General features: G+C 35.8%; 2 protein-coding genes across 8 annotated transcripts in view; both read left to right on the forward strand.

The window, feature by feature from the left end:
- LOC139960283 (uncharacterized) overlaps positions 1-21,426 on the forward strand; it is a 45,428-nt gene extending 24,002 nt beyond the window's left edge. For 4 of the 7 annotated variants that reach the window (XM_071958807.1, XM_071958658.1, XM_071958583.1 and 1 more), the window contains exons 19-22: positions 4,564-4,685; positions 5,558-5,776; positions 7,526-7,615; positions 17,479-21,425. In XM_071958807.1, coding sequence (XP_071814908.1) covers positions 4,564-4,685; positions 5,558-5,776; positions 7,526-7,615; positions 17,479-17,531 — 484 coding nt within the window. In that variant the 3' untranslated portion in view covers positions 17,532-21,425. Of the gene's footprint in view, positions 1-589; positions 4,544-4,563; positions 4,686-5,557; positions 5,777-7,525; positions 7,616-17,478 lie in introns of those variants that run through there. The other 3 variants (XM_071958965.1, XM_071958888.1, XM_071959043.1) reach the window with 3 other exon arrangements.
- A 2,726-nt stretch (positions 21,427-24,152) lies between these two features.
- LOC139959656 (synaptotagmin-6-like) overlaps positions 24,153-26,678 on the forward strand; it is an 84,788-nt gene continuing 82,262 nt past the window's right edge. Inside the window, exon 1 of the mRNA XM_071957485.1 lies at positions 24,153-25,301. The gene's annotated coding sequence lies outside the window, so the exon portion shown is untranslated. The remainder of the gene's footprint in view (positions 25,302-26,678) is intronic.

The following is a 26,678-nucleotide window of genomic DNA, read 5'->3' on the forward strand; positions in this document are numbered from 1 at the left end:
CTAATAGCGCCTTTGAACAATTTCTGTTGACTTTGGCGCTATATTAATGTCCTCTGATTGATTGATTGAGAGAAGAAAGTCTTGCTGATATTGAACAACAATCAATGCTCAACCTAAATAAAACTCTATCGAAGAGTCAACTTTGAATTATAGGCTGATCACAGATCTAAGAACTCTGGATGTTCCCCTCATACTGATGGAGTTAATATTATACTTTCAAGTAAAACAGTGACCTGCATCAAGATCAAACTTTCTTAAATTTCCTGCTCAGATTCACAGTCACATGTACACTCAATTTTTTGCAAAACAATTTAGTTGTTTTCTGCATTGTTTTATATTTTTGCCATGCTCAGTGCCACTTGTTATCATTCAAATCTTGTGGAGGTGTTCAAGGAACAAATTCCATAAATATTGTCAACAAAAAAACACCTCTCTGACTGGTTTGAGCATTGCATATAATAAACAGGCCGTAAACATCTGCTTTGAATTATCATACATGTATATATTGCTCTAAGTCCTGTGGACCTCGTTAACTTAATTATATCCAAACTTAATTATATCCTTATATCTTTGGGTAAATCAACCTCAGGTATCTCAATTCTGTTCCTGAGACTGGTCACTCGTTTACAAGTTGAAAATCATTCAGTAGAAGATATACCGTTTATTGATCTATTGATCAATCCAGTTTTGATCGATAATATGATTTGGTGAGATCTGCCATAAAAGACTGAGAGTCTTTTAACTAATTGTGAGCATATTTGCTTGGCCGGCTGCAGTAAATTTGCAATATAATGGTTATTCAGCACTAACTGAAATTTGTGCCTACCAACTTGCAAATAATTTCTTCATTTTTCTTTTTCATAATCCATTTTCTCAAAATGCCTTTTTTTCTTTTCAAATACCACTTTCCCAGCTTTTTAATCTGCCATAAAACAGTGAGGGTCTGTTAACAAAATTTTGAGCATATTTGCTTGGCCCGCTGCAGTAAATTTGCAATATAATGGTTATTAAGCACTAACTGAAATTTGTGCCCACTACCTCTCAAATCATTTTTCTCTTTCATAATCCATTTTTTCAAAATGAATTTTTTTGGCAAATGCTACTGTACTTTCCATTTTTGTTATCTTTGACAAGCATCAGTGTAAATTAGTGTAAATTTGCAATATAATGGTTCTTAATCATTAACTAAAATTTGTGCCCACCACCTCTCAAATCATTTTTCTCTTTCATAATCCATTCTTTTATAATGACATATTTTTTGCAAATGCTACTTTTCCATTTTTGTTATCTTTGACAAGCATCAGTGTAAATTTGCAATATAATAGTTATTTATCATTAACTGAAATTTGTGCCTACCACCTCTCAAATCATGTCTTCATATTTCTTTTTCATATTTCCATTTTTTAAAAATGACTTTTTTTTTTTCTTCAAATACTACTTTTCCATATTTTTTTAATCTTTGACAAGCATCAGTGTAAATTAAGGAAGGTTTCATTTTAATCAAAATATGCCATTTAACCATCGCTGCAGACAATTTTTTTTTTTTACTTTCAAACAAAACCTACTTTTTTTTATTAATGTGCTTTAGAAGATAAATCTTTTGAATTTAGGGCACTGTCAATAATTTCCTTAATTTACAACCTATTGTGTACCACATCTTACTTCCTGTCCTCATTTTTACATTTTCAATCAAGTTAACCTAGAATATGGGGTTGTTTTTCAGGGGAATGAAAATTTATCAAGTAATTGTGTGGGTGGTGCCTTTCCCTATTTAATGTATGTGATTATATGACAGTTTGGTCATTTCCTTTCCAATGAGTTGGGTAAATTGTTCCTTGTTGAAATATGTTTCATTTAGTTGATATTCAGGAAGCAAAAGAAAAATTTGAAAGACCATATTAAATTACAAAATTGTGAAACAAAAATCATTGATTTCTTTACAATTTGTGTTTTGGCTGAAAATACGTCTAAACAGGTCAGATAAATTACTAGACAAACACACCGTTCTGCTAAATTTGTGTTTTCATTTTTATGTGTTTTTGTAAAAAGATGTAGGAAGCACAAAATATTTACAATTTGAAAGCAAGTTTTGCAATATCCTAATTTTCTTACTTCTAAGATATAGTTTATGATGATAGAGTCTCATCTTTCTTTAAGTACTGTAATGAGTCATAGATTGAACGCATTCAGCAGCCTCAGACACATTAGATACCATATGTTCTGTGAACTAGAGTAGTTTTTGACAGCACTGTCAAGCACCAACTTCATGACAAGATTCATCATACAGTAGTTCGAAGGTTTACGATAATAAATGAAATGTAATATTTGAACAAGAGATATTGTATCATCACAGACCAGTAAGAGGTTTTTTGCATTTTCAACTGAAAATAGGTCGGTAGGACTGAAATAAAAATGTTCATTGAAATATGAACATTTAGGTAGGACCGAAATTAAAAATGTTCATTGAAATATATCAGGATCCAAATTATCCGTCACTACTGTACCTAGACATTCCATTCCAGCAGTAATTTTGCCATTTATTTTATGAAATAAATATATTACAATATGTCTGTCTGCCTTTTAAGTTTCAAGTTATGCCAGAATCAAATCCCTCTTTGAAGTGACCCTGATTGCATTTAAGTCTGGCTGACATGGAGACATTTACATTTGTTGAAATCCTTCTGCCCTCTGAAAAAAAAATGACATAAAATATAAGATATCACGGAAAGCCATTCATATAATATGTATTCGATCCAGCCCTAGGGAAATTATTTTTCATGACAAAGTGCAGGAATATAGAGAAAGTTCACTCTCAAAAAATGACATCCTCTCAATTACTATAATTACCCTGAGCAGTCTGTGTCTAGAAGACAAGATCTATTCTTGAACATTGTAAGGTCGTGCAGGCCATTACATGGAATACTGTTAATACTGTAGCTCAGTCTGCAGAAATTCAGCAAGCTCCAAACATGAACCAAGAAATACTTTTTAAGAAAAAGTCGCCGAGGAAAGAACCTGGGCACGAAAACCAAACTACCAAACGACTGATCCGCTCTCAGCCCCAGTCCCCTTGCATCGGGACTGTGACTGTGTGATCATCGTCGGGTGTGCATCACCATTCCCCTCGAAAGGGAACAGATACTACACATGATCTTAGCCAAGAGGCTGAGAAAGGCCAAGAAATGTATGGCACATACAGAGTCTAGTACGAACTTTCAAACTAGAAGGATGGTTGTATTTGCAGTATGTCAACAAAACCACAAAAAAATACCCTTCCTACTTTGGTAAGAACTATATGTAATGTTCATTTAGCTACAGGTACAGAAGTGTTATTGGTGGTGTAGTCTGGCTAACTGTTTTGGATAATTTGTATGTTAAAGCATTAACAAATATGAGTGTAAAACTGATGCAACTTTACAAAATCACAATCAACTATAACAACTATCACTTTATGCATCGAAAATACATAAATTCACGTAAGCTGTTAATGATGTGTCTAGAATCTAATCAATTAATTGGCATAATTTGTATCTTACATGAAGGTAAAATCCAATATATTTTTATCATGAAGATAACATCTCTTCTTGCACTGTATGTAATTTTACCTCAAACATTGGTGCCCAGCAACATTGGCAGCTCAACATTGCAAATTGCATTAATTCTCACTTAAATCTGAAAATCTGTTTAATAGGTATTGATGTGAAGTCAGGCCTCAAGTTAAAATTAGATTTATTCTTTCATTTTATCGAGCATGCCTGTGCCACAGTGTTGTAAGTTATATTTCAGAGTATTACAGCTATGACCTGAATATCTTCAATAGAGTTAATAGAAAGAACTTAATACATGTAGTTGTGGGATTCTAGAAAACCTATTAGCATTCGACGTGAATGATTTCATCAAATGGATTCAATTGCTTTTAAGGTGGACTAAGGGATCACACAGGATAGTCAGTCATAGTGTATTTGGGGCCTGTCTTATGGTAATACTAGTGTTTGGGGCCTGTATTATGGTAATAATAGTGTTTGGGGCCTGTCTTAGTAATACTAAAATTGTTTGAAAAGAAAAACGTTCCTCATAATCTAATAATATATATTCAATGGGATGTAACATTTGTACAGAGACATAACTTTTATGGTCGCTCCGAATAGAAATTCATTTTAAATTCCTACTTTAATTGTTGTTGCTTTTATCATATTTCCTTAAATTCCTTTTAAGCATAGGCCTACACACTGTGCACTTCAGTTTACACACACACACTTCATAGGCACCAATGTAACTATTTTATATACATGTTTTTGAAAATTAAATATATTTGCTGCAAATTTCAGACATTCCTTACATATATGAATGTGATAAGAATGGAGTACACTATAAGGTGAAAGAATCATTAAAAAAATATTAATTTCAAGAATGATTAATTAAAGGTATTAATCTCTGGTAGAATGACCATCGACAAACTGAATTATTGTCTTAACATACTTGTGGTTTTAACTTCTCTGCTTTTGTTGTTTTCAAGGAAATCTACTAACTTTATTCAAATGACATGAAATTATATTATTACAGATCATTTGAGAGCTTAAACAAGACCAATTTATCTGGCAGTCTCGTAGAAGAGCTTAGCCTGCAATTGTCAGCAGGTGACACCAAAGCTACACCAATCTGCAATTGGAACAAATTTAGTCAAGGTACGATACAAAGTTAGTTATGACCAATCAATTGTACTGTACTGTACTTACCCTGCCAGACCAATCTATTCTACATTGTGTTGACATATCAGAATTGTGCTGCACTGTACTTGTAAACCCTGACTGACCAATCTATTCTACATTGTGTTGACATATCAGAATTGTTCTGCACTGTACTTGTAAACCCTGCCTGACCAATCAATTCTACATTGTGTTGACATATCAGAATTGTTCTGCACTGTACTAGTAAACCCTGCCTGACCAATCTATTCTACATTGTGTTGACATATCAGAATTGCTCTGCACTGTACTTGTAAACCCTGCCTGACCAATCAATTCTACATTGTGTTGACATATCAGAATTGTACTGTACTGTACTTACCCTGCCTGACCAATCAATGTTTACATATCAGAATTGTACTGCACTGTACTTACCCTACCTGACCAATAATTTCTACGTTATATTTACATGTCAGATTGTACAGCACTGTACTTGTAAACCCTGCCTGACCAATCTATTCTACATTGTGTTGACATATAATTATTGTACTGCACTCTACTTGTAAACCCTGCCTGACCCATCATTTCTACATTATATTTACATATCAGAATTGTACTGCACTGTACTTGTAAACCCTACCTGACCAATCTATTCTACATTGTGTTTGCAATACACAATTTCTTTATATTATCTAGCTTATAAAATGTCACAGTCTTTATTCCGTACAAAGCATTTACTAACAGGAAACTGAAGAGTCAACTAATACAATTATTGATACAGACAGTTTGGCACGAAATTTTTACAAATATCGCATTGTAAAATTTCTTATAAAGATTAACCTACAGGTATTTGTAATTCCTTTCATTTCCAGTAGATGAATCTAAGAAATTTTCCACTCCTGCTTCTACCCTCTACAAACCTGAAACTCCTTCAGCGATATTAGATTCTCCTGTATCAACTTTGCTTAGCAGACGCTGTTTACCTGAGGATACCCCAGAAAATGCAACCTATTTGGATAGTAAGCCTCAATTAAATGTTCCCGGAAGGAATGAAGAATCGAAGGATCACAACAAAAGACAACTGTCACAAGGTAAAATTGCTTTTTTGGTAATAGTAAGAAATTTTGCCAAAAAATAACACTTTGGGAAATTGGAACTTGAAGAGATTAGATTGTGTAAAGAGAAGACTCAAGATTTGTTGATAATAATGACCAACATATGCTAGTCTAAATTTGTGATATTTTGTAACTTTTGCTGAAAGCTATGATAACATATTCACATGTTATTGTAACTGATAAAAACAATTTAAAACATTCTTTGACCTAATGTTGGACTGCTGCTAGAACTATAGGACAGTGAAGTGCTGTTTCCAAATTCAGTGAAATTTAACTTTCGTTATGTTAACCTTCCTTTGAATAATAAAATCTGAAAAGTATATTCTGTATAGTACAGAAAAGCTCTACAATATGTACCATCTTGACACCATTGTTTCCAGTTTATCAGAGGAAGGTTTAATTTATAGGCAGACAAATGCATACATGTATCCTAAAAGTTCATTTTCTATGTGCATTGAAATTACTGTGAATTCCATGGCAACCCTCCAGTAATTTATTAAGTGTTGATTTTTCAGGTGGAAAGCAATAATCAGAGGCCGATGTTTCATCTGTTTTAGAGTTGAGTGATGACATCATTATATGTATCACATTGACTGATGCATGTCAGGTGTCTTGGCAACATCATGGATTAATCATGCGTTTACTAGTTGTATGTGGTTATATATATTCGCTACAGAAACAACTCACACGTAAAATACCTCAAAGAAGCACAGTAGCAATAAGTAATTTGCTAATTACTATTTCTTCAGAGGACAAAATGTGAAAACAAAAAACAGTTTCTGACTTTCAACACAGAGCCTAATGGTTCACTACAGACTTAAAATACTCTGCATGAATTGTATCCTGCCTGTGAGATAAGAGTTGATATCAATTTCTATTCATGGTGTGCACTCTGTTTTGTTAATAAGGAAAGTTTTTGTCATCTATGGTAGGTCCTTTCTGATGAAGTAAGCCATGTTGATCACACGTCACCCATTAGACCAGCAGTGGGTACTACAGTGAAACCTTGTAATCGATATGTGGCTGTTCCTACTTATGTAAACAATATCAATATTAAATCACATGCAAATTATTAAATATTCTCTCACATGCAAGCCCTATGTCCATGATTCATGTTTATCTATCCCATGAGATTCTGTGGGCTTCATTAAAACCAGTTTTAAATCCTTATGGGCCTCAAAATAATGTTTGCCCACCACATAGGCCTAGGAGCCCAGTTTGATTTGGGGGGCTGTGACGACTTACCCGAAAAATATAACCTTCGCGCGCATTCAACATCTTAATTTACATATCATATAGGCATGCATCGGTTATTGCGTCGCATGCCAATTACATACAAGCATATGCCGTGTTATTACCGTTCCATATCGGTTATACTTTTTCAGGAAGTCGTTACAATAATAATGATAATAATAATATAAGTGTAACCATTGAAAAACACATTGCAATTTATTTTTCTTTCAGTAGGTGCCCAAAAAATTCTCCTCATATTGCCCAAATTTTCACAAAGATATTTGCTTGGGGGGGGCTGCAGCCCCCCCAGCTCCCCCGCCTCCTATGCCTATGGCCCACCTGCGGCACTTTGCACCTGTAGGACAATTCTCTCACTGCCAGTGCAATGATTGTGGTTTATTCCATTTTGTGCTGTATGGCTCACTTTTGTATGCTCAACTGTTCAATACAGCTGAGTACAATGTTCAAAATGAGTTTTATTTACTTTTGCAGGTCATACAAGGAATATTGAAATGAAAGGATTTGTAGATAAACTCGATAAATTAACAACAATTGGAAACCAGCTACTTGATGAAAATAAAGGTGAGTCATGGGAGTCAGCTTCTTAAAGGATTGGTTCAGGTGTTTGACATGTCTATTTTGTATGAAAGAGCACAAAAAGACAAAAAGAACAGTGAAGAAACTACCATGATAGCATGCTCTGTTAAGGAGATATGACACTTTGAAGATATCAAAATTTCTTTGAAAACGACTGGTGTAGAGGGACTTACTGTGAGGGTGTGACGTCACATCCTCACTTCCTTAACATTTGTGAATATATTTCTTTAAAAATTATTTACACATTTTTTAACACATTTGAAAATAATATAATCAAAACTTCTTCAGATGTTTAATCTCAAATACTTCCTTTGACAAATATGAGATCTCCTGACATATCTCTTGGTTGAAAGTCATGAAATCTCACAAAATATTTAGAGAAAAAAAAACAAAGACTTTTCAGGAATGTGAGGATGTGACATCACAGCTAGTCAGATTTCAGCAGTTTCTACACAATCTGATAAAACTTTACACTTATATCTGTTTAACCGAAAAAGATATTTGAACAGTTTTTTCACCATTGTGTTTCTTTCATTGTCCTCTTTCATATAACATAAACATTTATGACAACTGAACCAATCCCTTAAGACCTCTGTTTTTATGATGTTCAGAGAGACGTCCAGTTGTTTGTCTTGCACAGAAGTGAACAATTACGCTCAGTGCCATTTCTATTACCTGTTCTTGTGTGTGTGTGACTCTGTTGTAAATTATGAAAGATTATTATTTTGGTAAGTGTGCGGCTTAAATTATGTTTGACGTTCTACAGAGGTTTATGTTATCTTAGTGCTAATCTTTTGTACTCATAAATGGTGCTTTTCAATTATCTACCATTCAATTAACCCAGCCATGCAGCGACATTTCTTCAGACTTAGGTAGGATGTGGTACGTACATGACCTCCCAACAATACATGTACAGTATTGGAAAGATTCAAACATTCGACCTTAACTCAGTACAGTAGTCTTATTGTACTGAATTTGATGATCAAATTCCCAAATACTTGCCATTAACTAAATATAAATAATATGTACTCCAAGGACTTGATTACCATGCAGTTTCATTCATTTATGTCTTGGTTGATATCTCACTATCAAGTGGATCCTTGTACAATGCTAAACAGAAAAACAAAATATTCAGCTAAGGAGCAGGTAGTAGGGCCTCCATGTTGTAATGCTCTTGGAGCAAAACAGGAAGAAAAAGAAACCGAATTCAAAAACAGATTCTCATCGTCAAGAGTAGAAACAAATACAAACATGTTTTGATCTTGAGGATAGTTGTCTCTGATTTTGGAAACGGTTAAATTCGCTTTTTGTTATATCTGCTGTACAAGTAAAGTATGTTTGTTTCCTGTTGTGATATACGTTTTGCTGTGGTTGCAAAAGATAAAATTAGATGTTTTTCATTCCTGTTTTGATCCATCATTTAAGACAGGAATATTCTGAGAGCATTTGAGCTAATATGGTAGGAGTTGGGTACCACTAATTAAACAAAATTAATGAAAACAGAAGAATGAAGAATGAAATTGTGTTCAAGCAACTAAATTTAACTATACAAAAATGGATAAAATCATTAATTATTTGATCTGTAACATCCATGGATGTGAAATCCAGGATTCATGTTGGTTAGCATTTATAAGTTATGTTGCTTTATCTCAGTAAGGTAAACTTGCTGGAAATAGGTCACAAATCACATGCATGATAGAATGCATAATTGGAGGGTCAGCTTAGGCGACGGAGGTGTGAAATACCAAGGTGAAGGGGTGTGAAAGACCAAGGAGAGGGGGTGTGAAGGACCGGGGAACAGCTATTCCAGGAATAGCAGAACCAGTTATCTGTTTTATATTCCATCTTTGTCATTTAAATTTCATCTTGTTTGCAATGGCTGCCTCTCTTTTAGAATTATAAGCTACAGTATGTGATCACAGTGACTGAGGTACAGACCTGCACTAAACACATAGATGTACCTTGTTATATAGACCTGCACCAAACACATAAATGTAACATTAACATAGACCTGCACCAAACACATAGATGTAACATTAACATAGACCTGCACCAAACACATAGATGTACCTTTTAATATAGACCTGCACCAAACACATAGATGTACCTTTTAATATATACCTGCACCAAACACATAGATGTAACATTAACATAGACCTGCACCAAACACATAGATGTAACATTAACATAGACCTGCACCAAACACATAGATGTACCTTTTAATATAGACCTGCACCTAACACATAGATGTACCTTTTAATATAGACCTGCACCAAACACATAGATGTACCTTTTTATATAGACCTGCACCAAGCACATAGATGTACCTTTTAATATATACCTGCACCAAACACATAGATGTAACATTAACATAGACCTGCACCAAACACATAGATGTAACATTAACATAGACCTGCACCAAACACATAGATGTACCTTTTAATATAGACCTGCACCTAACACATAGATGTACCTTTTAATGTAGACCTGCACCAAACACATAGATGTACCTTTTAATATAGACCTGCACCAAACACATAGATGTAACATTAACATAGACCTGCACCAAACACATAGATGTACCTTTTAATATAGACCTGCACCAAACACATAGATGTACCTTTTAATATAGACCTGCACCAAACACATAGGTGTACCTTGTTATATAGACCTGCACCAAACACATAGATGTACCTTTTAATATATACCTGCACCTAACACATAGATGTACCTTTTAATATAGACCTGCACCAAACACATAGATGTACCTTTTTATATAGACCTGCACCAAACACATAGATGTACCTTTTAATATATACCTGCACCAAACACATAGATGTAACATTAACATAGACCTGCACCAAACACATAGATGTAACATTAACATAGACCTGCACCAAACACATAGATGTACCTTTTAATATAGACCTGCACCTAACACATAGATGTACCTTTTAATGTAGACCTGCACCAAACACATAGATGTACCTTTTAATATAGACCTGCACCAAACACATAGATGTAACATTAACATAGACCTGCACCAAACACATAGATGTACCTTTTAATATAGACCTGCACCAAACACATAGATGTACCTTTTAATATAGACCTGCACCAAACACATAGGTGTACCTTGTTATATAGACCCTGCACCAAACACATAGATGTACCTTGTAATATAGACCTGCACCAAACACATAGGTGTACCTTGTTATATAGACCCTGCACCAAACACATAGATGTACCTTGTAATATAGACCTCCACCAAACACATAGATGTACCATGTAATGTAGACCTGCACCAAACACATAGGTGTACCTTGTTATATAGACCCTGCACCAAACACATAGATGTACCTTGTAATATAGACCTGCACCTAACACTAGCTGTACCTTTAAAAATATAGAAACGGTACTGTGATTATAAAATACATGTACTGAGCATATATTCAAAGCATGATCAAAATGTATCTATATACAAGCATGACATCAATGTTGTAGAGTTGCTCAGTTTCTGAATACTTGAAACCTGTTCAAATGATTACATAATAGTAATATGACAAGATGTGCAGAGTCTGTCATATGAATTACAATGAAATGTTTAAGATGAATAGTTAATGTATATTAACGAACGTCATATGATAAAATGTTCATTGAAAGATTACTGTCTTAATGTAAGCATTGTACTAACTGAATGCTATCTTCAGTTATACTTTGCTTTTGCATTTGATTTATGTAATGTGCAGTTATTAGGACCATAGCAAGGGTAACATGTTGTTATCAGCAGTGTTCGACTTATGGCCAAAAAATTGCATAGCAACAAATTTCGACAATTGCTATACAATATTTTTGTTGCATAGCAGTTCCCCAATATTGAATAGCAGTTTTGAAATTACCACAAAACGGACCAAATGTTGGCGATCAATGTATTAACTAGAAAATGTTTGTTTATTATTATTATTTATACTAGTGTTGCTACGATAATCGTTTTCGATATCGGTATCGGCCGAGATTTGCAATATCGGCAGCATATCGGTATTGACAAAATTTTGCCTAATTGCCGATAACAGCAAACCGATATTGAACTTTTCTTTTTAACAGCAGAGCTACCCAGTAGCGTAGGAAGGTACTTTTGAGTGGGGGGGGGGGCTGAAGACTGATGGCCGGCCTGGGGAGGGGGCTAAGGGGGAATTTTTTTGCATTTCCAGTTGGCCTCAGATGCAATATGGTGCAATATAGCACACTTCAACCCACCCACTCCATTTTGTATATAATTTTGCATTTTCACCTGGCCTTAGATGCAATTTGGTGCTCCAAATGAGATTTTTTTCTCATTTGGAAATGAAAAAGGGGTTTTCTGACTTGCGAAGCGGGGGGCGGAATGATATTTCCGTCCCTCCATATTTTTCACTGGGGGGCTGGCGTCCCCCAGCCCCCCCGGTTCCTACGCCCTTGGAGCTACCTGTACTTATTTATACTTTCAATGATTTGTTAATCTGCCCAAGACGATCCATTTCTTTAGCGTCAGTTAAACTCAGATTCATTTTCGATTAATATCCATGGAAACCAGACTATCCGTAACATCTAAAAACACGTCTACGGCTCGCGAATATAACCAATGACCTTCGTGAACCTTGGCCTACACACAGCATTAGTGCAGCATATATACACTGTACTAACCATTCATTTCCTCAAAGGCCTCCGTGAAAACCTTGTACATGATGCATACAGTAACTGCACAGTTCAGCAATGTTGGAAAACCTTGTTCAATTTCCTGCGAACACACTGCCGATTTCCCGCCGGTGTTCGCCTGCCTAGCACGCGTAACGTGCGAGCATAAAGGCGTGGTGTCCAGGGGCCCGTCTTAGGGCTATGGTGGGGTCATGGGGTAGAACCCCTCGTGGGGATCCTGGGGCGAAAGCCCCCGAAAATTGTTGTCATTTTTTACGATGTCTGGCGATGAAAAAATTCGCAGTGAGGATGCAAAATACTGACAACTTTTTTATTTAAATTGTCACGAAACTGATGAAAATTTTAAAATGACAAGTTAAAGTAGCTATATTATGTTATAAAATTGAAAAGAGATTTAATCTGTCTTTCAATCTTTAAAAAGTGCAACTTACAAAACTTCCGATATTATGAAACAAACAACGTTCAGCAAAGCCCCGTTTCTAGACTGCCTAACAATGAATAGCGTGCACTATGCGTACATTTTTACAACTGCAGTGTTTAACCCTATACCCAGCTACTGTACCACGGTACATGTGCTGCAAATTTGCCCAGGTACCTTCCCAACAACTGTGAGCTCATCCCCTGTGTAACACCTGTTTGTTAACATTTTTTGGCACGTTGCCAGGGAACCTTTTAGTTACTGTGAGATCCGTAACCGCCGAGGTGGTTAGGCTATTTGCTTTACACTTAACTATGGTAGGATATTATTTTTTCAGGTTTTTTTTCGCTATACGGTCAAGTGAATAAGTTGTACATTGAGTATAAACTCAATAAATTATAACTTCTACATTGTGGTCGACAGTTCGTAAGTAAAGGTTTGAGTGTCTGCTCCCAAATCTGACTAGGAATTTGTATCGCACAAATCGGCACAATGTGCGATACTGATTTGGAAACGTCTCGCAAGTTTGTCGTTTTGGATCGCATTTTGCGATGCGATACCGGAAAAATCGAACACTGGTTATCAGTTGTTGGTGTGAATGTTACTTACATTACAGCATATCCTGGAAGTATCTCAAGAATCATTGAAGTAACTGACTAATGTTACATTACAGTAAATTAAACATTAACAGTAAATTAAACAGTAAATTAAACATACCATTAAGTATCCATGTAAAAATAGTTCTAACAAGAGATTAAAAAATGATAAAACATTGAATTTGAGGAAACTTTCATGTTTTATTATTTATAATATAAAATAAAATAAATACTGCTCACTCTGATTAGAATGCCATTTACAGTTTGCATTCCTTGAATGGCTCTGTTCTTCTTTAAGGCTCTTTGTATGTTTGCCTGAAGGGATTAATTTGATACTACACAAGACTTGATAAGCTGGCTCGATATTGACTGTGGCAGACAGCTAATTATGTTAAGATCATATGAAAGTTTGCCTACTTTAGATTTCCCTAATGAGGCATCTTGAGGGTTTGATCCTATCCATTGTTTCTTGGAAAATGATGTATCTGTACAAGCAGGTCTCATGGGTGTCCTCTATCAGTGATTGAACATTCACACATAAATGTAAAGAGGGTGTATCTGTACAAGCAGGTCTCATGGATGTCCTCTATCAGTGATTGAACATTCACACATAAATGTAAAGAGGGTGTATCTGTACAAGCAGGTCTCATGGATGTCCTCTAGCAGTGATTGACCATACACACATAAATGTCATGAGGGTGTATATGTACAAGCAGGTCTCATGGATGTCCTCTAACAGTGATAAAACATACACACATAAATGTAAGGGGGTATCTGTACAAGCAGTTCTCATGGATGTCCTCTACATTGATAAAACATACACACACATAAATGTAAAGTGGGTGTAACTGTACTAAGCAGGTCTCATGGATGTCCTATAGCAGTGATAAAACACACACACACATTAATGTAAGGAGGGTGTATCTGTACAAGCAGGTCTCATGGATGTCCTCTACATTGATAAAACATACACACATATAAAGTTAAGAGGGTGTATCTGTACAAGCAGGTCTCATGGATACATCCTCTAGCATTGATAAAACATACACACATTATAGTAAAGAGGGTGATTCTGTACAAGCAGGTCTCATGGATGTCCCCTAGCATTGATAAAACATACACACACATTAATGTTAAGAGGGTGATTCTGTACAAGCAGGTCTCATGGATGTCCTCTAGCAGTGATAAAACATACACACACATAAATGTAAAGAGGACGTATCTGTACAAGCAGGTCTCATGGGTGTCCTCTAGCAGTGATAAAACATACACACACACATTAATGTAAAGAGGGTGTATCTGTACAAGCAGGTCTCATGGATGTCCCCTAGCATTGATAAAACATACACACACATTAATGTTAAGAGGGTGATTCTGTACAAGCAGGTCTCATGGGTGTCCTCTAGCATTGATAAAACATACACACACATAAATGTAAAGCTCTAGGATTTATCTCTACAAGCATATATTAGTTCAAGTTCGAGTTTTGCTGGCCTCAATAGGCTGGAGTTTTAGGAGAAAAGGTTCAAAAGTCATCATCCACTTGGTGAATGCCTGAGAGAAACAGGTGATTGATCTTGCAGTGTTTCAATTGCAGAATTAATGTAAGGAACAACAGAACCTAGGGGGCTAAACTGCAAAGGAGGAATGAATAATTCACCGTGTCCTCATAGAAGGTGTGAAAACTTTGTACACGACTAACTAATTTTAACTATGACAGTTAAACCAATTGTGTTCAACAGAAACATGTGGCCTCTATATGGGACTTTAAAATGTAACACTTTCAGGATATAAAAAGACAGCATGTCTCCTTCCGTATAAATTAATTCATCAATTATAGGAGTCGACTTTTACCTTTTTTATGTGGTTTTTATGGACATTTGTATCTGTCGAGTCAGGAAAATCCCAGTGTTGATTGCTGCAATTCATACTTTATTTGCTGATGTGTATTCATAATTTTAAATTGGTTTTCAATTCGGTTTTAGCTGTCTTCAACTGAGTAACAAAGCTCAGAGTTTTCGTGTCATTATAAAAACAGTTCAAAGATTTACAGAGAATTTACACAGATTTACACAGAAGATTATAACTGCTTACTGCAGTACTGCAAAGTAAATCTATACCATGTTAATGCTTATTTACTATACTGTATATATAGGGATTTGTGCAGCATTAACAGAGTGCAGTCACCGTAGTATGGGACCTATGCTATACAATATCCACAAATGCATTTGGAATTTTTGCTCTGATGCTACTAATTTTGTTTCCGATGCAAACATTCAAGCAGTAATTACATAACCCGACTCAGCAGTTAAGTAATTTTATTTTGCTTAATGTACCGTCTTACACATTTTAGGTTCCAGGTTTGTGAATTGGATATTTGTTCCCTTTGTGAAGTAGCTTTTCCTTACCTCAGTTGCATTGCAGTGGGGCATGGTGTAATGTTAACCTGCAATGAGGCTTGGTGTACTACAGTGAGCCTCCACTGTTTGATGTATTTTGACTTGTTTCTAATCACTTGGTACACTCACTGTTGTTGGCCATTGGGGCAAGGAAAGTTCACAAAAGTTGACAGTGGTGAGCAAAGACAAAGAATGGTCGTTTGTTATTAGTCTTGTACCAGTTGAAATTAAGTATGCAGTGTAGTTGCATATTCGTATATGAACAAATCAGCTATCAAGTCACTTAGAGCAGGCTATGTATTAATTAAAGTGTGCACATGTATGGTATGCATACATCCAGCAAAGCAAGGAAACTAATTGGTCAGTCAGTCAATCAGTTAGTCAGACAGTCCGTGAATCAGTCAGTCAATCCATTAGTCAGACAGTCAATTAATCAGTAAACCAATCATCCAGTTAGTCATACAAGCAGTTGCTTAGTCAGAGAGTCAGTTAATAAGTTAGTCAATCAGTTTGTCAGTCATACAATTAGTTCATTAGTCAACTAATCATTAGTTTAATCACTTAGTAGGTGAAATATTCATTCAGATATGTAATGTTTCTTAGTAAATACAATCCCAAGGCATGTAGTGATTGCTGCTTGCCCTCTAACGCATGTCAAGGAACACCACACTCTTCCAGCAACACTTAAAGTGGACTGCTTAGTTAACGTTGGAATAATGGTTCTGATGAAAACATCCTTTAAATCATTTTCCTTCTAGGTTTAGAGACACACAATTGATTACCATAAGGAATTACGCTATGTGAATTACTTTGTGTTGTGTTCTTTGTTAACTAGATGATATTTAGATCTAATCTTTTGGCAACTATTTTTCAAACTTTTATTCCTGGCTGGAATGCAAGCTTCAATGCTGTGGTCACAAAATTGTGATATTTTAATTGATTTGCTGCAGTCGGGCAATTCAGTGGCCTGAAATAATATTAATAAATTTTATTCCTTGTGGTGATCATGAAGAAGGAAATAATCCGAACAGCTGAACTGAGTCTACGAAGCGTTGGTGAATGATAAGCACAGACTGTAAATGAAGTCACTGATGAGTAAAAGTGTTTAATTTCTCTGAATTCGAAAGAAGATGATTGTATAAGTTGAAACAATCAGTCACTTTCAGTTGATGTTACAGTACATCCTCTTTTTTCTTTTTTTCTGTCTTGTTGCTGTTTTTGTTCATTTATATGTTTTATTTTTTTCCTTGTAAAAGCGCCATAGAATATCGTTTTAGTTATGGCGCTATATAAATGCCTTATATATAATGTGACAGTTAACTGCTGGCTGTTAAGCATAAATATCCCTCTCTGCATAAATATCAATACGAGTAATACATTAACACGCTAAGCTGTGTATTAGTACTCCTGTCTAACCCAGCTTTGTCCATACTGTCAACCATTTTATCTTCATCTGAATGTCAAATAATTAATGAAAAAACAGTCAGACAACACCCTCCCGCCCTTGATGTTTCAGTCAAGGTACACAAACAGTGTTTGAAACCTTCAGGTTAATATTTGAAGTTCCCGTGAATATTTTCAATATTTTTATCTGGAGAAGATCTGAAGAATTCCGTAAAGTACTCTTGATGCTTACACATGTCAACCAGAGAAGCAAAAACAAAACTGTTAATGCATGAATAGCACGACAGTTTTGGAGATGCAATTATTTTGATGTCTTATTGCTATTTTATTTTGCAGAGATGGAAATGCTTTTGGAAGAAGAAGAAGAAGAAGAAGAAGAAGAAAGATAACAGTGACTAGCATCATTACTGGTTTGAAGACAAGCTTCTCATGATCTGACTTTATGGATGTTTGTTATGATCATATCAACAAGTGAAGTGGAGTGGATCATCAGTTATGGACTGAGTGCTCTGGAAGGGTGTACTCATTTTTGGTGTCTGAACTTCAGTGCCCCCCTCCCCTCCTCTCTCTCCCACTCCCTGCCCACATACACAATGGAAACTTTGTATTGTATGGCTGTGACAGTTATATCATCAGTACTGGTATGTCATCAGTTTGTCTGAGTTGGTAATATAAATTAAATGAATACTAATTCTTCTCTGTTTGCTGCATAGTGTACTGACTCTATGTATGTTTAGTAGCCTACACCATGGACCCTATATAATACATTGACAACTAAACTGATGTTTCTAAGACTTGCAAGGATAAGGAATATTAAAAGTAATAAAGGCTTTATAATGTTTTATAGTAAAAAAGTGAGTTCCATTGACATTTGAAAGAATTTATTTCTTTTCATTTGAATATAATTATCGTTTTTCGTAGCAATGAGTTTTTGTTTCACATAATAAATCCCTGTGACGTAATGGTGGATGTAATGGTTGTTCATCTTTCTGGAATTACTGTTTTCACTAATACATGGGAAAATACAAGAGAGCACTCCATTAACAAGTGGTATGTGACAGGGCTCTCTCATGCATTGGTAGCTTAAACTAATAATACTATGGACTGCATGCGATTTTCTCTCACACTTTAAGTATCTGAAAATGTCAACGTGTTGCCAATCGGACACCAAGGTTAAATTGGGTATCTTGTACATTACGAAAGAGATTCATATTTCGGGTATAAAAGTATTCTCCAGGCGTGATGATTGTCCGGTCATACCAATTAAGAGGGTAACCTAAGCTGTTCCCATGGGTTCCTCGCTAGATAATTTCCATCACAACCTTGTCGGGCTTGATGGCTTTTAGTTAATTAGTCTTCATGAATTATGCTTTCAGAGGTTTCCTATAAACTCTGCTGTGTTTTTTCTTCTTGTTTTGTTGATTCAGTCCAAAGTGGTGTTGTGTGGACTGTGTGAAATTTAATCAACCCAAAAGACTGACGTAAGTCTCCTGTATATTGGTGTGCCTGAAATAGTCTTGTACATTACAGGTCAACTAATAAATGACCTGAAGTTGAAACTATGCAGCATGATCAAGGGGTGCGAGAAGTTCAAATTATATATATATATATATATATATATATATATATATATATATATATTTATATATATATATATATATACACACATACATAAATATACTCTTTGGCATTTTCTGACATGGATTCATGGTTTTATAGTTACCATTATAAGTAAAGATGTAAGTTGATGTCCTATTCTGACATTCAATTTATTAATTCTGACTTCTCAAAGCCCTTTGCTCTGAAAGAGATTTGTAAGAATGATTTTGTTTTTTTTTTGATCGCCATGTAAAGTTTATCGTGACTTAACATGAACGTTTTAACCTTTAAAAAATATTTTGATCTCATCTTCCAGTTTGCCTTGTCGGTTATGATTCCGTTAGTTCACTTACTCACTACTTCAGTTAAAATGTCAGTTTGAAGAATATGCGTTACTTGGCATATATGTATAAGTATATAGTAGTAGCGTACATCCTGATTCTAAGAATGCTTTCTACTTTATACATATATATGTAGATGATCTAGGACTATACAATCGCAGAAAGTGTGACGTACATGTCATTGGTGAAACATTATATGCACGTTCATGCGAATGATGTACTTAATCATGTACTTATCGACACTCTCGCTACGAAATATCCATAATAAATGTTCTTCTTTGTGAAGGGCTCCTGCGATTTAGGAGAGCATGTGTACTTTTGTTCATGATTATACACATGACATCGGATATATCCATGAATGTATGTCAACCTGTGATAATAAGGTGATAAACTTACGTAGGCTAAAGTAAGTGCAAATGTTTTTTTGTTTTTTTAATTTACCATACTTGTGTAAGCTGTATGCATATCACAAAATCACATCAACTAAATTGATCACGCACGTGTACGGAAACTTATGGTTATTCCTACTGCTATAGTTTATCCTTCAACCCACTCCAAAGGCTGGATTAAGTGCCATTGCCGCTAAGATTATATCAATATACCGTGAACACACTTCTCAAAGATCTGGATGCTATTGAGGTCTTCAAAGTGGAAAGTTAAAAAATAGCAAGAAAACCTTGGGAGGCATCCACGTTTGTTGTGCGAAAAGCAACCTGTAGAGGAAAACCAAGAACAATATCTTATACCGATGCATATACTGATTAGTTATAATTTACATCATTTTAATAAAACCTTGTAATATTCACGGGCCACGTATCTGGACATCTACTGATTAGTTATAATCGACATCATTTTAATCAAACCTTGTAATATTCACGGGCCACGTATCTGGACATATATTGATTAGTTATAATTGACATCACTTTAATCAAACCTTGCCATATTCACGGGCCGCGTATCTGGATACCAATCTTCGGACCAAAAATGCATGTACCATTGATTGTAAATCAACGCGGGGGATTGTTTAACTTTAACACATAAACATTAAAACCAAACTTGAATGCAATATGTCTCTCAGGTTTCATTTGCCAACCGTTGTATTTCCCAAATGTAACTCAACATTGCTGAACTAAATTAAAGTATGATTTCATTAAGAACATTATGTTTAGCCATGTATCAAGTATACATGAGTATAACCAGGACTGGTTGGAGTGTATGTGGCGGGGGGTGAGGGTTAGGGTCAGGAGTGCAGCTTCATTGGTATATTCAGTCCTAACGATGGAGGTGGGAGGTCAGGGATACAGCCTCTTGTCTCGGAATCGATTCTGGAAAATAAGTAGCATGGTGTTTTCTTTTTTTTTATAACATACTTTAGAAGAAAATGAAATCCTGTAAAGGGTGGTGAACTGCCGAATTTCGCCATTACAGGTCCTGATCGTGCTCTCGACTTCTTCTCGGGTTTCCTCATCTTTTGGTCGAAAGAGGAAGCTTTATATAATTGTGAAATTATTCTGCCAAGAATCAACTAATATTGCTTGTAATTTATCTTGAAGGTGGCTTTGCATAAAGAACATGACTTCATATGAGGGTATGATTGATTTATACTTCATTCATACTTAGCAAAGATTCCTAAATCCTATTGGTCCATTCAGGTCAGCTGACCGTGGTTAATACTGTGAGTAACGCACGGTAAAATTACGGGGCATCACTTTAATAAGTCTTTGGTTATATGTAACCAAAAATGTTTTGTTTTATGATTTTTCCCCCACACAAATGGAAGTGTATAACTCCGGGTGTTAATGCTATCGCTGGATGCACTAGGGCTCCGCCCTCGTGCATCGCTTGCATTATCCCCCGATCGTGCATTAATCCTGTGAGTAACGCACGCTAGACCGTTGATTAACCCCTTATTCACTGCTGAATTATAGCCATGCGACTTGCCGTCTAGACCAAAGCAATCCCACGGGCATTATAAGTTTTTATATTGAGATGCATAAGGTTGTCATTATGTATGTTCAACATGAAACTAACGGACAGACATTATTACAGAACTTATGAATACAAGACAGATGACGATGATGACAAGTTATGAAGAACGTTATTAAATGATACTTTGTTATTGTTTCTCTTCTGTAATGGTTCATTTACTTACAGACGTATGATGATCACTATAAAGGATGTTGTTTATCAGAAGTTGCTTACCTACTGATTAAATATGGTATTAGACATATACACAATACTGATGAAAGATCATATTATATCTTTAAATAATGGAATTGTCTTATTAATCTATAGTTTGCTTGAAACGAAACCAACAGTATTTGTCATTAATATCTAACATGTTGGCAGATTTGGCTTCGTTATTTTAAACTGTTTTGATCTTTTAAAGCGAGTATTCCTCAGTATTTCTCAGGAGTATTCTGTAAGTTAAAGTCTTCATCTCCCAACAAAGATGAATATATTAATAAGATGAAATGAGAACAATATATATGAAATCAGCAGTAATCCTTTATTTAGAAATAACACGCAAACAAAACATATTAACATCCTGCTTCATATGAGAATCTAAATGACGAAAACAGAATCAAACATCCTTCATGCACTTAAACAGAGCATCGTAAATTATACTGATGGGCCCTCTTACCCCCATTTTACAGTAAATCGACAGGAAATTCTGTTAAATTTGCATAAGTGAATCGTTAATATATGGGCCTATCGTATGTTCAAACTTGTTGGTCGCGAGGTAACGTTTTGCGTTAGGTTGTAGTTTGATCATGCCAAGATATATTCACACATAATGTGATCAAACACTTGGCCGATCAAAGAGATACTTGCAAAACCGTTTTATAAAGGCATTGAAGACTCGCCCCAAACCGCGTGCGGCTTTCTGAATAAGTTAACTTTCTGTTGCTTGCAAGTGACGTTTTGTTCGTGTCGCTACAAAATGCAGACAGTAATGAAACGTGATACCTTGTTATCTTTAGTGATACCTTGTTACCTTGTTATCTGAGATGTCCATCGCCGTTTCGTTTGTACACTGTGCTGTGGGTATTGATCGCAGCTGTGTGCACTGACTGTACACTAGTGTCTAATTACCGACGATAGCAAGCTGTTTGTGTATTTTCTTGGATCGATGGTGGTGTATAACACTTCTGTTACACCTCACCCGAAAATAGGTCAGATTACCGGCATTAGACGTTTCTTTTTGCACGAGTCTTCACACCATTTAAATACAAATACGCATGTGCATTTTGTGCTTGCATTTTAGTTTTTACATGGCACTAAGGGACGTCTCTGTTTAATGTGATGACACCTTGTATGACGGTGTAAGTTTATACAGTAACAACTTGTGTTCGAATCACGTTATACGTCGTCTATATGTCTCTAAATGCGATATGTTAACTTAGAGTGCATGTTTAAAGGGTGTGAAGACTCGCGCAAAAAGAAACTTCTAATGCCGGTAATTTGACCTCGTTTCGAATGAAGTGTAACAGAAGTGTTAAACACCACTATCGATCCCAGAAAATACACACACAGCTTGCTACCGTCGGTAATTAGACACTATAGTGTACAGTCAGTACATACAGCTGCGGTCAATACCCACAGCACAGTGTATAAACGATACAGCGATGGACATCTCAGGTCCAGCTAAAGATAACAAGGTATCACGTTTCATTACTGTCTGCATTTTGTGGCGACGCGAACAAAACGTCACTTGCAAGCAACAGAAAGTTAACTTTTATTCAGATGGCCGCACGCGGTTTGGGGCGAGTCTTCAATGCCTTTAAGTTACAAAAAAAAAAAAAAAAAAAAAAACCTTATGAAACCTACTTTTTATTCCTTTTTCGTTGTTGACAGTTTTATACTTTTTACCGATAGCATCCAATAACCTGTCTCTATTCCATGTCAATCCGGAACAAGACATGTATAGTTAACGCATGCCAACGTTGACTAGATATGAAGTTATCTGAAACCAAGGTTAATTACAACACCAAACAAAGAGCAAGGGAATCAAAGAGGGGGTGTGTGTGGAGGGTTGTTAAGTATTTACACATGCCAACGTTGACTACATTGATGAAACGTTGGTTCGAGATGCCCAGCATAAGAACGAAAATAAGATTTGTTTAAGGTTCATTCCGAGAAACTTCCGGACGATCAAACAGACACTGCGTCAAGATGACTGGAATTGGTTGAGTATTGGAAAAAATATTGAAGTCTCGCTACAATCAACGTGTATGCACTTATTGGTTGCTGCATTACCAAGCCATTTGCAAAGCAAACCAAACCATTCGGTTCTAGACTTTATATATCATGGACAGAGGGACTTGCAGTGCTGTATGACCCTGATATGTTATAATATCACATAGGGAGATACTTAGCGCGACGATGTAACATCGCATGGAGGATTTTGACAGCGCCGTAACACATCGTGGTGAAGCTGGTGTTATTGTTGAGTAGGATGTACCGTACGTATAAACAATGGATAAGGTTCATTGTCTTTAGATAATCAATACTTGAATGTCACATCATTTCTGAATGCTTAAAGAGAAACGGTTTGCCCTTCTTAGTAATACCTCTGCACAGTTATCAACAGTCATAGTGGAATCTCATGAGTTCTATACTCGACAGAAAATGTAAAACAGAGGTTTATCATTTAAGGCAACACCCCAAGGGGAAATATTTTTCCTAACTGACAACCTATAGATAGAACCGTGGCAGGAAGAGAACAGCCTTAAATTAAAAAAAAAAACAGCTGCAACAAAGTGATAACATCTTTGAACACTTGTACCGTAAAATGAATTTATACTTGTTGTTGTTAATATTTCCATTTATGGTGTGATCTTAACTTTCGGTGAAAAAAAAAATTATATTTGATAAATATAGAATAATGGATGAAATATCCTTGACAGATAGCAACTGTTATTGATTGGCACATCATATCATATATTTCACACAGTCCTATTCCCAGAAGTCTCAGTTTAATATCACACATTAACACCACGCCGGACGCCTCTGTTTAGTGTCAGTCTTTCATTCTTTCATGGATATGACGAGAATCGTTACTATGGTTACAAAGCCTGCCTCCCGTTTCTTTTTACTTCCCTCGCCGGTGTGATGAAGAACATGCAAGGCAATTTTTTTCTTTTAATTCGTGAAATATTCATTTCGTCGATGAAAGGATACCACGGTTTAGTTGGTTTACATATTGATATTACTGGTTATTCGTCCCAAGTTGTCGACAAGATCGCTGAAAAGAAATCCTACAAATTTATTGTTTCAGTTTACATTGTTTGATGCATCAACAATATTTCATCTCAGATCTTGTACTGAATATTTTATTTGTGAAACGGTCACCTCCGCGTATAACGATGAACATTCAATATTGCTTTTTCTGTTGATCTTTGCATTGGTTAAACACTCTTTCTCCGTTTACTTACGCTCTTTGTTTGTTATCCGTTCCTTTTAAACAAGCAGAAGAAAGCCCATATTGTTGTTACCATTTGCTGCGAATTCTATGACGACCTTTTCATGGAACAAAGCCTATTATATTCTTTTGTTCTGCGTAGAACGTTTGACTTTTGATCCGTTGAAACTTTATGAGATCAAACTATACACATGGTTAATATGTGCCTCGAGAGATTACCAGACCTCACTGATGTACATACTGCTGTTAATATTTAACTCTTAAATAAACAAACGTTCTCTGTGAAACATTCAATCTTACATTTTTGCTCACTTTTCTCGTCAGTGATTCATCTAACGACCTTCCGTCTCAATTTTACACAAGTGACTTTCTGACATAGTTCGTTTCTCTACAACACCGATCAGTGGTACTACGTCGTATATAGATTCCACGCAGCCAATAGTTCATCTCGATTCGAATGTCTTAACAAGTGGATGAGAGGTTAACGATTAATAACTATAACCAAGTACAAGGCCAGGAGTATATTAACCATCTCCTACAGGAAGCGACCATTTATCTTCTTGCTTAACAGGTTATTAGTTGGAAACAAAATATTCGCAGAGAGAGAGAGAAATCTTTGGCTGAATTCTACTCCTGATCATCATCATCATATTGTTATTAAATATAGCAATTATTTCTATGCATTAGTGTTATATGAAGTGGTTGTTATAATAACTCGGAGATATATACAGTCCTGGATTTACGTTTTGTTGTGATAAATGAAGTAATGGCTTAAGACATCATCTTCATACAAGGTAAGTAGATTTTATCCGCAATGGAAAATAAATTAAAAAAAAAATCCTTTAAGACATATATAAATTGTATAAACTATGATTTCTGCGTATTTAAGATGAAGTTCAATGTACTAAATGGGAAACTAGCCAAGTGCGGATGAAGGCAACATATTATGTTTTATTGCTCAGTGTTAGTCTAGGTTTTTTTTTAATTTACATGTTAATATACGTGTTCACCAGCATATGTGACTGTTGGACGTTATTGCTATATTTTACGAAACATTTAATAACATTTAGGCCTATCTTAAGACCTTATAGACGTGAATTATTTGTGATCACACTTCGCACAGGAATTGTGAAAAGACCAACAAAATAAGCAAGGAATCACATGATTAATATGCGCATGGCGCCGACATATATGTAGGGAACAGAGGCGTTGTGAGGGAAACACGTTGAAATGTACAAACCCCCAAAGTGAAATGGGAAGGTCTCGGAAGGGGGGGGGGGGGGGGTAACAGCATATTCTATTTGAAAACAACCGATTTTCAATATTTGGTTCCGCTTTTATCAGGTCATGAGTTCCTTTTTGCAGGTCCTGACTCTTCTAGTATTACGTCGGTCAGAATGATATCGAGACAAATGATTACCAATTTAAAGAATGGCCTAAATGTAATTACTTGTACCGAGTAGCCAGATGTTTCCATCCATGCTTTCAGGTGTATAATGCTCACAGGTATCCTAATGAAAGGACTTAAAGATGGTCGCAGAGCAGCAAGTACATGACTACCATGCACCCCTATACAATCAAGTATATTATATTACATATAAGTGGTATGATGCATTGCCCATGATGCGCCTATATAGACCTACCCCTATACTATCAAATATAGTATATTACATACACGTGGTGTTATCCATTGACCATGATGCGCCTGTATACCCACCCCAATACTATCAAGTATATTGTATTACATACACGTGGTGTTATGCATTGACCTCGATGCGCCAATAAACCCACCCCTCTACTATCAAGAATAATTTATTTAAACACGTGGTGCTATGCATTGGCCACAATGGGCCTATATACCTACCCCTATACTATCAAGTGTATGGTATTACACACACGTGGTGTTATGCATTGCCCATGATGCGCCTATATAGACCTACCCCTATACTACCAAGTAAAGTATAATACATACACGTGGTGTTATCCATTGACCATGATGCACCTGTATATACCCACTGCCCTATGTGGGTGAACCCAATAGCCCTATTCACCTTCTATAATACTCCCGGATGAATATAATTCGTAAGTACATTAAAATAATAGCATATAACAGACAAGAAGTAGGCTACACACAAAACTAAGGTATATGTGGTATATGTGACAGACCATAT

The sequence above is a fragment of the Apostichopus japonicus genome, chromosome 1, assembly GCF_037975245.1.
Source record: "Apostichopus japonicus isolate 1M-3 chromosome 1, ASM3797524v1, whole genome shotgun sequence".
NCBI lineage: Eukaryota > Metazoa > Echinodermata > Holothuroidea > Aspidochirotida > Stichopodidae > Apostichopus > Apostichopus japonicus.